Raw genomic sequence first — 14609 nt, 5'->3', positions numbered from 1 at the left:
AATTCCTTAGGCAAAAACAGTGCTAAAATATGGCATTATTATATGGCTACGACCATTTCAATCATTTTTATGCTAACTATGGAATATAATTTTTAGCCACCATCTAAACAACATAGTTTCTTAGTTGTTAGCTGCCCTTCTTATATTTAAATGCTAATGAACTTGCCTTGCTGGTCTCAAAAAGCTGGTAAACCAGGAAGTGATATCAGGAAATGGATAGAGGCAGGAAGGGATATGACCCATGTTTTTGTGAAGAACACACAGAGCTGCAAACAATGGAATGAGATTGTTATCTGATCAAGTGAGAACTCCATCTTGACTGTAATAGAATCCTACATCAACCTTCAGAACTGATTGAAGACCCTGAGTCAATGCTAAGTAATAATTAGGTATATGATTTATTACTTTGTGTATATTATTTTTATATGTTTCACCTAGGAATAATAGATAGTTTAGGGTTGATTGATTATGTATGGCTAGATTTAATATTTTCTCTGTACTTATTATTCTTATTTTTAATTCTATGTACACATTTTTACATCTGTAATTGAGTAGACATATTCTTTTTACCTCCTATTTGTGTAAAAGCCTGTACTTCCTTGATCGGTACTATAGTACCTTAAAACCAATACAAGACAGTTCAAAACAACTATGTGGTGCTTTAGGTATCTGTGTTGGCCTTTTGATTAATCCCTATGTCCCTGTGCAAACTTTTGGATCCTAGGCCTAGGCTGTACACAGGACTCTCACTTCCTTTCAAATTGAGAGTAAGTCTTTGTCCTAGCACTTTCCCTGTCTCCTAGTGGGTTTGAGTGGGATTTAATGAGGAAAGTTTGAATTTAATCTGTAATGTAATTTAAAGACCAAAAGTCTCTCAGAATATATCAAATCTTAAGAAAAAGGAATAAGGAATTGTCACAGTTGTTTAGGAAAAAATATGATCCTATTAACCCTTAGCATTGGCTCAAAAAAAAAAGATGTATAAATGATGGAGAGAGACACTACTTACTACCTCCTTCAAAGTAGTAAATGAGATAATGTGTACACAACCTAAAAAATAGTGTATTAAATACACATCAGCAAGGGTGGGCCTGTGTCACTGTAATTATAGCGGACAACATAGGCCTCCTTGCAGTTGCTAGACATGTCAGTGGTTGTCAACACTTAGCTGACATTAAACATAGTATAATTGGTAGTATAATTTGAGGCTATCGGTAACATTGATAGCAGTAACCAAGTATTTCTGGATAATTAGATATGCTCATATATTCCAAGGATAAATGTCACCTCTGTGTATAAATTTTAAAACTAAGCTGTATAATGCATAATGTTGTTATGACCTCCATGCAGAAGAGGCAATAAAAGCTCCCATCTATCAGAAATGTTCTATGGTTTGGTCAAAGTATCTTATTTGCCATACTGGCTCTGACATTTTTTAATTTTCTGAATTTAAAACTTCATTCATATATGCAAAATAATAAACCATAGCGTTCTAGTAACTAAAAGACAACAGTGGGTTTATTACTGAATGCTGTCTCCTCATCCAAGGAAAAAATTTAATATTTATAACCCCCTTTTTCCTATAGGACTGAAAATGCAGTTACTGGGGTTGATTTACTAAAGGCTAATAGACTGTGCACTTGGCAAATGCAGTTCCACTAAATAGAATACCCAATCAGGTGCAGGGAAAATAAAAAACAGCATTTGCTTGAACATGATTGGATGATGGAAATCACCCCATTTCACCCCATTCACTAAACTCTGTAGAAAATCTATCCTAAAATAGAAAAAAATGTTGGCTAGATTTGAGTTTAACTTAATGTAATTTGAGTGTGACTGCACTTGTTCTTTCTGTCCAGTCGAATGTTGTCAACAAGTAGCGAGGGCAAATCTCTCTAATAGCCCCAGATAGCAGAAAAAAACCTTACCGGGATTCTAACCCTTACCCACTCTATTCAAAACTAAAAAAAGTCTGGATATACATTATAAAGGGGATATGTATTGTCTTTTGTATATTTGTTTTATATATAATTTTCTAGACTAAAAAAAACCCCACATTTTTATAATGAAGACTTTTCTCTTCATTTACTCTTTAGTTTTTGGCATAGATAATCAGTACTGTACACATAGCAGGATACCAGCTGAAACCATTTATCTCACTTTCCAATAAATAACTCATAGTTGGACACGGGTATGAGGTTTTGAACAGTATTATTACAAAATCTTTCTTGTATTAAGCTGGCCATAGATGGCATTTTGAGCAAAGATTGTTAGGAAAAGAATATTCAAAGAAAGTTTGTTTTCCTAATTGTTAGTGAGTGAAATTGATGTTCATTTTTTACCGCAGTGACAAGAAAATTGAAGGAGCAGGATGGATATTATTTCTTAAACGAACACATTTCTAACAGCGTATGTGGCTTTTGTTTGGTAAGGTCCATTCATTCCAAAATCAAATGTTAAAAGCAAACAAAATCTTTAAAAAAAATTCAAATGTTCTAAGAATTCTCATATGACTTTCTTTTGAAATTCTATCCCTCTATGGTCAAGACCCATCCATCCTCAGAGTGGGTAGGAACTTTTGATCTTTATGGTATAGCAGTGGAGATCTGAAACCAAATTTCACCATACCTAGGGGGGTCTTTAATGTGGTGGGAATTTATGTAGTACATGTACTTATAAAGCGTTGTCAATATACTCAGCGCTTTACGTATACAGTATATAGTACATTCACATCATTTTCTAATCCTCAAGGAGCGTACAATCTAAGGCCCCTAACTCACATTCATACATACACATAGTAGGGCCAATTTGGACAGGATCCAATTAACCTTAGTTAATTAACCTATCAGTATGTCTTTGGAGTGTGGGAGGAAACTGGAGTACCCAGAGGAAACTCACGCATGCACAAGGGGAACTTGCAAACTCCAAGCAGATAGTGTCGTGGTTGGGGTTCAGACCAACAACCTTAGTTAACCACTTAGCCACTGTGAAGTTCCACATTTTGTATTTAACTCTTTATTAATTTCTGTAAGTTTACCCCTTTTATTCTAATCTTGTTTGATAGTACAGTATGTATGCCTAACTCCTTAATATTCTTTTTGTAGTTTTTTTTGTAATCATCTTTGCGCTGCATGCCTAGGGATATTAAATATAAAAAAATTATAAACTGTTTTTTAATTGCTATAGAGAATGCACAAATCTGTAGAGACTGTTGCATGTAATTGTATTGTATTATCAATGCTAATTCGTGTGAGATTGCCTAGTATAACTGTGGCCTCAAGTTTTCTGCAATTGCAGAGGTTGGCAGACAGGGAACAAGATGTCCAATCGGAATGCTTATTCATATGTAGAAGATAGTATGGCCAATGGGTGTGTCTAATGCATGTGTGCGGGCAGTGGGAAAGGTTACTGCTTGAGGATCTCTGCTCACAGAATAGCCTGAAAATCTCAGAAGCACATGGCAATCACTTGACTACCACCCAACCATTAGAGTGCACCAGATTTTACATAGGATATGCATCTGTACATGTGTATCCAGCCAGCTAGATTTTGGGTGGTCACACCCTAGTGGCAGCTGGTGGTAGTGGCATGTGTTTGGCTTAGCTAACACATCTCTGCTAGTGAGAGCACTGCGCCTGGTCTGCAAAGTCTTGTGTGCTAGTCTGCTAGAATACAGAGTGTTTAGACTAAAAGTATCAAAAACACAGTTCATCTCTGGTCTGTAATTTATGAGTGGTAGCAGTTCAGGTATTGGCGTGCACATGTATTATATTGTTTTTTTTTGGCTGCTTCTTGTGTCCAAAATGTGGGGCTTTGGAGTTCTCACTATAACTGGCCAGTGTGGTGGTTGATATCTGGGGACAAGTGATGGACGGCTATACCTGGGGCATCAGCTGGCCTCTCTCATCTATGTGCTCCCTCGGTAACCCTTGATCTGTGATCCTTGAAACCTTCATACAAAATTAATTTGATCCTGGGGATTAATTTTATAATTTTTTGCAGGGTCCATAGACAAGAGATTGTGGCCTGATCTATTCAAAGACAGCAAGATTAGGAAACTGTCATCTAATGCCCATGGGCAGCTTAAGGTTAATAGATCTCATATATTTGTATGTACTCTCAGCACAACACTCTTTATCACTTTATTTCAGCAAAACAATCCCAGTTAAGCTTGCATAGAAACAGAACAAATAGAAAGGTGAAATAGCTTGTAATCCTCCCTGAAGGAAATGCATCACAGTGCTTCTTCATTTCTGCGGCTTAGTAAATGTCCTATGGAGTTAATTTATTGATATTAGTCACATATTGGACACAGCAAAGACACACAGTCTGAGGTCCCTTCAAATTAGTTGAAGTTCTGTTCCTATTTAATAGATCTGACCTAATTATTTACTCTTCAAAAGTACCCCCCCCCAGAAAGTTTGGCTGCATCGAAGAGAGGTACCACTGAGCTGCTATAAAATATTGGGAATCAACATCTGCTGTTTCTTCCCTGCTGTAATATTTTTTGGAAAGTACAATAAAAGCAATGAGGGTTCCTGAGTGTCAGTCTTCACCATTAAAAAGAGCTGGCATGATTTGAGAAGGACCTGCTGCTTTCTCTTGTCAAAAATATATTTCACTTAAATTTTCCATTCCTTGCACATGAAATTTTCATTATGTCCTTTGCTGCTCCTTAAAAGAAAGGATCAGCTGTTGTACTTTTCTATTTATTGTAGAAGCTGTGTCCACTTCCAAACAAAATATTTTTTAAAAGGGGACCTATAACAGCGCAAGCAGCCTTTTCTTTATTTTTTGTCTGTAATATGTGTTAAGCTTTCATTTTCATACCCATGGATTGAGACCCATTTTCTACAACGTGTAAGTGTTTAGGCTACATAATATCAATGAAATATTGTGGAATTCAGAAACATTGGTTGATAACTGGCATAGCTGTTGTAATCAACAACAATTTTGGTATTTGTTTTATTTTATAGCTTGAATAAGATACAAAAGCCTGAATGGTTGTTGTACACTGCAGAAATCTATTTATACTGTTCTCCTATGTAAGGCTGAACTGCAGTCAGATACAATAGGCTCTGCAATCATTAATATGTCATTAAATAACCAATCAGTTTATGTGCTGACAAGGAGCATGCTGATATGAAGACAAACAGTGACAGAGAGATGAGCTTTACACTGTACTGCTTTTGCTTTCATCGTTCATTCACAGACTGGGGCAGGTCCAGGACTGTCTGGATTTACAGCAGGGGTCTATGGCCACACACTGCCTACTACAAAATTTTATTTGGCCCACAGCCAATGTAATGGGGACTCTGACGGGGATCCAGATGGAAGGTGGGACTCTGACGTGGACTCTGATAAAAGAAGCATCCTGATGTAAGGGGGAACTCTGATGTGGACTCTGACCTAAAGATGACTCTGATGTAAGGGGGCATGTTGTTGTGAATCATATCATGCTGAAATGATACAGAAGCCTCAATCTCAAAGCAAAATTTATCCATTAACCCCTGGTTTAGGAAATGTGGGTTGAATTTTGCTGGCCATCAGAGGGCATTTTTTGGTGGAAGTACTGCTGTACTGAATGTGAATATTGCAACAAAAGCATAGTTAAATATCAACTGTCCCGAATTTGCCAGGACATTCCCATTTTTTAGTAAGCTGTCCTGCCATGGCTGTCTTGAATTGGGTCCCAGAATCCCTTCCACAGGCTCATCCTCTCTGCAGCACACAGCAGAATGTTCTGATCTCCACACCCTTGCTTCATGCCCCATGACATAGACAGCACATAGAAACGTGAGGGGAGTCACCTTGCAAAGCAGTGTGCTGGATGGTGCATTCAGGGGGCAACTCCCAGCAGTGTGGAGGTCTCACAAGTGTAATGTGAGCAGCCTAATATGGCAGACCTCTGGTAGTTTGTTATCAGTAGTGCATTGGGCCAATGCTACACATTCAGACTCACACAATACCAAGATATTTCATAGGCAGACAGATTTGTCTAGGAAATAGCAATCTTTATTGTAGCCTGCACATTTAAATATATCATTACAGTTTCTGCAGGCTGGAGTTGTTAAAGAGAATTCAGATTTCAGCATCAGAGTTAATCAACATGGCAGCCAATGCTCATTTTAGTATTTTCAAACAATGCTACCACTGCCAATCCTGAAGTTGGCCACAGCACACTAGTGCTCATTAACAGCTCCTTAATATCGTGCTTCATTGAGGATTGCTTTGGCAGCTTTGGTGTTTAATGTATCATTATTCTTTAAACCTTTATTTCAGATGGAGATACGGACACATATTGTTTGCATTCCTTATCTCACTCATGGAATCTAGCAGTGAGTCTTCTGAGCGCTTGGATTTGCTCAAGCTGCATTCCCAATTATTGGAGATCTTACAAGCTTAGTAAGATTTCCTCTAAATGTTTCAAATCAGCGGGCAAACAGTCATGGCAAGTAGTCAAAATGTTATTTCATTATCATATTAAGCCATGTAAATGATTATGTCTTTTCACAATAGGTTACTCCTTATTTTGTTCTTGGAGTGTCAACCCACAACCCATTGATCTTCATTGTAAGTGTAGACACCATACTGGATGTCAAGTAACCTCCTGCCTGAGGACCAGATGAGGCAACTTATCTAAGTCAATAGTGCTAGGGAATATTTGCCTTACGATCTTTATTTCATAACCTAGTGTACAAGAACAGCAGAAGGAGGGCCAAGATATTGCATGCAACCGATGTATAAATACTGCAGCAAAGGACAGCAGTTATCCAGGATCTCAAACAGAGGGGTACAGGTAGTACTTCTGCACCAGGCCTGGGCATCATCGCTTCCCTTTTGGATATATACATGCAAAAGATTTTCACCTTTGCTCTACAATATTCAGAATTCACCAAAGTATAATCCTTCCTAACTAGTTTTAATACACTAGATTTTTGCCACCTACAAAAGCCTTCAACCCATCAGCAGTCCCAACAGGCATTGCAGTACTCAGCAGGAAGGTCCATGTCAAATTTATGCCAAATGTGTTTGCAGTGAAATTTGTATTTATTACTATATTCCCTTCAAGAGCTGTTGGGTTGCAACACTTTAAATAGACTGTTGGTTGTAGCTAGCAAAATAGAGTTATATAACACAGGGGCGGACTGACAACTCATGGGGCTCCCGGGCAATAGGGGATCATGGGGCCCCTGTGTCCTTGCCCAAACTCAAAAAAGCCTATGAAAAAGGTACCAGGGGCATCTCATGGGGCCCCCTACTGACCCCGGGCCCTCGGGCAGTGCCCGAGTTTCCAAATGGTCAGTCCGCCCCTGATTTTTTTTACTAATGAGCAATACCGACTTGGCTGTGTTTCTGTCCCTATTATAATAAATCTTCCCATGTCAATACATTCTTGGCTGTGTTTCAGTCCCTTTTATGACTGTACAATAGAATAAAAATATGCCATTTGTAGACCATGCCCATTTAAATGAATGCCCCACCCCTGATTAAAATGCATTGTCTGCCTGCATTGGTTTGCTGGATGCACAGCAACTATGCAAAAGCTTCATTTTATTTAATTTTTTATTGGAAGATTAATTTTTAATGTTCTGCTTTAATTGCTCCTGTTCTTTATTTAAAGGGAAATTATAGTATATTTCTAGTGAGATTGTATTTTGAGTTGTATTTTCACATTATTGCCTTGTTTACATGGGCGGTTGAGTGAGGGTAAAAACAGGTGATTGAGCCATGGTTTTACTGCTTCCTGCTCACCAAGCCGCAAGTTAACATAGCCAGTAGCCATGGTAGTACAAATTACAATGCTTTCAGTGTGGCAAAATGATACATAATATTTTGTTTGGCAGATGGAACCTAATGCGACCACATGCAACACATTCAAGTACACAGGACCACACTACAACCTCGTGTAATGGAGTTGCATGCAGCACGATGCTCTGGGTTTTCTTTGGTCAAAACAGACATCCAGGAGGTGGCATATCATCTCTGAGCCACCTATCAACTGCCTCTGAAAAGTGAAAAAATACCCCCTAATTCAAAAACAATTTTGCCACACAGTAAATCACCAACTTATAGCATTGCAGGTAAATAACATGCACAAAATATGTTAAATAAACATAAACTTGAAATAATGGCCTGGTGACAGGGTGTCTTTATGGCTAAATCTATTTACAGTATATTATCCCTATCTTGTATTTTAAGTGCAAAGCATTATTAGAGTTTCCTTAGACGTGTTTTTGAAAAACAAAATCGTAAAACACATATACATTTACCTTGTCAGGTCTTACACAGCGAAGTACCAGTAATTTCTGAAAATCAGTCAAAAGATCCTCCCATGGGTCTGGTAGTTCCATCTCATTAGGGTGAGAAGAATCATATATGCTCTTCCACTCGCTTATCTGAAAGAGTGAAAGAAATCACTATGTAATTACTGATTAGGAAATGCTACATAGTAAGAAGCCCACTCAATAAACATTCCTGTTTAGATTCATTGCGAAGAGTAATTTGCATCAATGATGTTACAGCTACACGCTAAATTTCTACATTCCCTTGACACCTGTAAAGGAAATGAATTTGTAGTGTCCAAGATCTAAGGGTAAACAAACTTCATATAAGCACAGGAAAATGCAGTACTAAATCAATGAGAAATGTATTTTGTGCTGTCAAGGGTAATTACAATCCCAAATTCTATTGTATGTGTAACCTGGGATACAAATTTAAGTTAAGTGGTACATTCAAGCAGCCTTAGGTAAATAATTATTTTACACAATTGAAGGAATACAGTATATACATTTAACATTTCAGGCTACCAGGACAGAACAACTTTCACTTTGCCTAATTCAAAATAATAGACATGTTATTATACACTACCATCTTAATTGAAAGTCTAATAATAGAACAGAAAGTTACAATAAAGTTCTACTAGTAACTACCCATGCGGTGTTTCTGATTGCATGTGAATGACTGCCAAACCATTCCTCCACCTTCTTGGCTGGTTTTGGATCTCTATGTTTAAGAACAAGGTAAAAATGCAGAAAAAAGTGAAGACAAGTATATCATTTCAGCCTACTTTTCATCTTCACATAAAGGATATGTACTTAATACAGTATGTGGAGATTAGACATATCTATATTTTATTGTACTTTTTTGTCAAGCAGAAGAATTGAGGTTGGAAAAAGTTGGAGGGGAAATTGTTTTGCTATGAAGTTTAGAAACTCCTGGTAGAGTACATGAGACATGCAATACTGAATTGTCTTCTCACAATTTATTCAGAAGTAAACAGGGTTGTGGTGGGCAGGGGTAAGAATAATCTATGAATTAGCAATGAAAGAATAGGTCTGTGAAGTTTCTCATATATTCAGGTCATGATATAGGTAGCATCAGTCAGTCACAGTTCATTGGACCATTGGGGGGCACAGGAATCATATACATTTGGGTTACACTGATACCTACAGGAGGATTGGACAAACTACGGCCCAGGCGCAGAATGTGGCCCTTTGCATACCTTTACCCAGCCCTTGGGGTACTATTCCTCCAACTGACAACAACAATGGGCAATAATTCCTGCACCAGTGTGAACAGTGTGGCACTATTCCTCCCACTGACACTAACGGTGGGGCACTATGCCCCCCCTCTGATACCAACAATAGGGACTAATATTTCCCCTAATACTAGAGATGTGACATTTTTTTACTCCCATTGGCCACATTATGTCCCCTCTAAAGTCTGAAGCACAGTAAACCAGCCCTTTGTTTAGAAAGTTTGGAGACCCCTGTTCTAGGAGTATATACATCTTTTTTCAGTTCTACTGAGCAAAACCTACATTTTTTTCTATCCTGTTGTTGATTGTTTCTTCAATTTATTGCTCAAACTGACTTCAATCAAGATTCCTTGCCACATCACTGGTTGGCATACTCTCTTCATGCCAGTTCTTCAGATCAGCTTTATTTATATATTACAGGTACTTATATAGTGCCGACAATTTACACAGTGCTTTACCCTTATATTGTACATTCACATTAATCTCTGCTCTCAAGGAGCTTACAATCTAAAGGTCACTAATATACATTCATACATATATTTGAGCCAATTTAGACAAGAGCCAATTAATTTACCAGCATGTCTTTGAGTGGGGGAGTAAACTAGAGTATCTGAACTAGAGTACCCACGCAGGCACAGGGAGGACATATAAACTCCATGCAGGTGCAGGCTCGTCAGACTGAAGCACTGGGAGTCACCTCGTTATTTGCACCATTGTGTGACTTTTGAATTTTCCGCTATTGCTTGTTTTACCATGGAAGGGGTTAATGATGAGGGACTGAGAGTTGGCATCTCTTTTTCCTGATATTCAGCTTAAAGACAACATTGACCCACTGCCACTTCTGCTTTGCAAAAAACAATAAGGAGCTCTGATCTCTGATCTATTCCTACTGTCCATCAACCTTCTGACCTTCATCAGCCACAAGCTGCCTGAGTTTTTAAGTATCAGCCTTGTACCTTGAACCTAGCTATATAACTGTTATGTGGTCACAATCTGTCTGTATTTAGACATGATTGGCACAGTTCCACTGCTATGGGTGACCCCAGCTTACACTCTTTTAGTGATTCTAGGGATGATTTTTCTGTATACTTCAAAGGTCTTTCTCTGTGAATGCCGCTGCTTTGTTGGATCTGGATAATCAGGAGCATTTCTAGTCTAGTGGCTTTTGAGGTCAAGGATAGGAAGGATTGCCTGTTTAGCAGGTTTCCTCTTAAGTGCCTCTTACATTCTTAGTGGTGGGGAGCATCTAGTTTCATCTTCAGCGCCATCTGGGTTGATTTATGCCGTAACAATTATAGTTAGTATCTAACCCCTTTTCCTGCCTACCTTGATTATGTTGCACCCCATGATCCTACCACTTCAGTCATGCTGACTTCTTGGAACTTAATCCTAGACTTTTGGTGAATTCAGGAGTCACTTCACAGCTTTCATAGGTGATGGTTCTAACCAAATTCAGGGTTCTTCCCAGAAAAGTCTCTTTTAGCAAGGTAGCTGTCTATCCCAATATTACACATGTAGTTCTTGCTCTTTGACCCCTTGTGTTCAGATGTATAGATGCTTAAGGCTGTCCTCCTAGACTGGCTTGTTTTCCTTTTTATCACCAGGACCTGTTTTTTTAGGTTCCTTTTCTAGACTTGTTTCCACTGCAAACTGGGGTTTGACCCAATTCCTTGTCAACCTCCTCAGTCCTCAGTTCTCCTCTTCATGAAAATGTGAGTGTTGCACCTGTTTAGGTGGGTCCTGGTTGACCAGCTTCACACTGGGTCCATGGTTCAGGGCCTCCTTCCACAGTACATGATTTCTGTGTTTCTTAATGGACGCTAACAAATGGTTTTAACTGTAGATACAACAATCCTGTTTTATCTACTCATCCAACACTCTTTCTCAGTTCTTATAAATGTCAAAAACATTTCCCAACCTTTATATCAACACAGGTAACTCATCAAGGTCACCATGGAATATGTCAAGCTCGATTTTGATTGTTCAAGAACAGAATGGAAGGTGTAAAGATTGTGAAACCACCCCATTCTAAGTTGAAGCAGAACATATGGAATAATATAATATAGTCATCATGTATGTGGCTGAAGTGTCAGAAAATCTCTGCAGGACTTTTAACAAACATTGCAGCCCTGTGTTTTATCAAGCCCAGAAATCCAAGCTGGTACATCCAAAAGACGCAACACTCAAACACAAGCAAATCAACTAGGTAAATGCAGTGTAGTAAAGAATGCAAAGAATATTCAACAACCAAATGCCTGTTTATTAATATAAACACTACAGGGGCAAATAAATGATAAACTGTACAAGACTGTATGTCCCTACGCACCAAAGCCCTCTAATATGTACTATAAACTTTATTTCGGATTTTATAAAATTAGTATGTTTAAAACTGTCATTAATAAATACCCATAAGGCAAGGGGAGCACCTACTGAATCACAGCATATGCAATCCCTATTTTACAAAAATTATACTGGTTTAGATCAATACACTCATTTGATAGCACAGAAATAGTATGTGGTATACATACAGATACAATGTCCATTGGGCATTTTATCTCAGAGGGAAAGGATCTGTTGGTGTCATAAAAGGAAACACATCCCATCCATCCTATCATGTTACCGCTCTCCTAAATAGCCTCAATACATCTATTTCTCTACAGATATGTTGTATGGGTACACCCATCCATGTAGTAATAACTTACCCCACTATTGGACAAGCCCCACACATCACCATATCCACCAAAAATTCCTGGCTGGCTAGTGGGGTCACCATATATTGCGAAAAAAATGCAATCCTCCTTGCCAACAAAAATTATCCAGGGAAGAAGTGACCATGTGCTCCCAAAAGCAGTGCTTTAAAGAAAGAAACCATAAAGAATGCCCTACATGTTTTGCTCAAAAGCCATAAAATGAAAACATCATCAATGAAGCATACCCATAGCAAAATATGTAAAGTATAACATTCTAATTATTCCACATATACAAAGGTATGCACCCATCATCCGAAGAATAAGTTTGCATAGGTTGGTGCCAACCCTGTTGATGAACCCATTGTGGTACCCTTGCTTTGCCTATAATTCTTTCCAATGCATAGAAAGAAAATAAGTACTAATATAAATCTTAGCAATTGCAGAAGGAATTCTGAGTGTTTTTTAAAGATATTACCTCTTGCTTCTGAAAATAATTTACATGCATTAAGCCCCTACTCAAGTCCCATATTGCTATAAAGAGGTTCTACATCAAGGCTAGCCAGCCATATATCATTCTCGATTGTTATGTCCATAAGTCTATTCACAAAATCTCTCATATCCTCAACATATGAGGAGAGGCTATAGACATATGGATGAAGAATATAGTCTACAGGATGTATTTGCTGGCCCTTCAGTTAAGTTATGGTTGCCCAATATTATTGAGCATCCTTGAGGTTTTTGCTGATGTTTATGAACCTTTGGTGATGCATAAAAGATGGCAATTGTTGGATGAATAATATGGAAAGTCTTAAGCACTGCTAAGAATGTATTACCTAACCTAAAAAAGCTGTGAGGTCCAAAAAGTGGCCCATCACTCAATTGACCAATTGTGGAAATGTAGAGGGCTGCACTATAAACTAACAAATTCAAATAGTTGCACCAGTCTAGTACCAACAAGTGAAAAAGTTAACACATTAATGGGTGTAACAAATTATATAAAAATTATATATATAAAAAAAAAATATTTTATGAATAAGCACCCAACAGAGCCTAACACCAAAGGCTACAAGCAAAAAACTCCAGTTTAAGTGCACTAAACTGTGTTCAAACTAGAAAATTGTTAAAAAGAGATCATGTAAATAAATAAATGCAGTAAACAACAGGCTGACCTGCTAATGAATAATCAACAAGTGTAAATAAATGTGCAATCAATAAATTGCGATCAAAATAGAATATGCATTCATAAGGATAAACCAATATAGTAAACACTCGGCTGAGCTACTAGTCTCAGCCATGTGATCAAGTAAATAAAGTGCTTATCATAAACAAAATGAAATATGACAAAGTAGTAAACATATAATGGCAGTCCCCAGTGAAAAGTCCCACTTAGCAATAGATAAAAGCGATAGAAGATCCTTCACTTGGTTTCCACTGTGTCACCACCACCAGGCGTGCACCCTCACCTCCACAGATTGAACAATTGGTGAAACAGGTGCTCAATCACAATCCACACTCCTCAGTATAGTAAGATGGCTGGCATCACCTCATCACATATCACGTGACTTCTTCAGGGATAGGAAGCTGGTGAGTAATTGTTGGATGATCATTAAGAATAAAAGCACAGTCTTCCTTAGTATTCAATCTTCATAGTTATTCTCATTTCTGAGAATATCATATCACATTTTCAAATATTACGCTCTGTCCATAAGGACAGTGTTCCCTCCTTTGTCTGCTGCCTTTATCATCACCTCGTTGTTCTTACGCAATTCCTCCAAAGCCATCCACTCAGCATATGTCATATTAAATGACTTTCCTCTTTTGTGTCTTTTCTCCCATAAAATATTGAGGTCTCTTTCTACTAGCTTAACAAAAATTTGAATACTACTGAGGGAATGGTAGAGTATAATCACTCCTAGGTTTAAATGTTGAAAAAGGTTCCTACACCTCATGGTTTTAACCTCTTCCCTCAGCTTCAAGTGATTCCAGTAGTCTCAGAGCTCAATATCTCTAGATGTAGTTATCTCTGAATTTTGAGTGGGCGTATCTTTATATACCTTCTTCAATGCCAGTTTTCTGGAAAAAAGATTAATGTCCGTGACCCATTCAAAAAGTGTTGGTACAAAGGAAAATCCCCTTTTCAACACCATCAAGTGGTCATGTGTCAAGGTCATTTTGGAAAGATTGAAGATCTGTAAAGCATTTTCTTGGGTGGTAGGTTGTATAGAACAGTTTATCAATAGGTTCAGTAGGTGCTCCCTTGTCTTATGGGTATTTATTAATGACAAATTTAAACATACTAATTTTATAAAATCCTAAATAAAGATTATAATACATATTCAATGGCTTTTTGGTGAGTAGGGACACACACCCTTGTACAG

The 14609-nt window shown here is 37.9% G+C and overlaps 1 protein-coding gene across 1 annotated transcript in view; it reads right to left on the bottom strand.

Annotated features, from left to right (window-relative positions):
- The window catches only part of LOC149471958 (dynein axonemal heavy chain 3-like), a 710466-nt gene that overhangs the window by 119550 nt on the left and 576307 nt on the right, over positions 1-14609 (bottom strand). Inside the window, exon 21 of the mRNA XM_089652692.1 lies at positions 8274-8399. Coding sequence (XP_089508818.1) covers positions 8274-8399 — 126 coding nt within the window. The remainder of the gene's footprint in view (positions 1-8273; positions 8400-14609) is intronic.

The sequence above is a fragment of the Staurois parvus genome, unplaced genomic scaffold (assembly GCF_062004578.1).
Source record: "Staurois parvus isolate SC_StPar_1 unplaced genomic scaffold, SC_StPar_1.0 ptg000025l, whole genome shotgun sequence".
Classification (NCBI taxonomy): domain Eukaryota; kingdom Metazoa; phylum Chordata; class Amphibia; order Anura; family Ranidae; genus Staurois; species Staurois parvus.
Note: the sequence above shows the minus strand (reverse complement) of the source record. Positions and strands in the feature narration are given on the sequence as shown.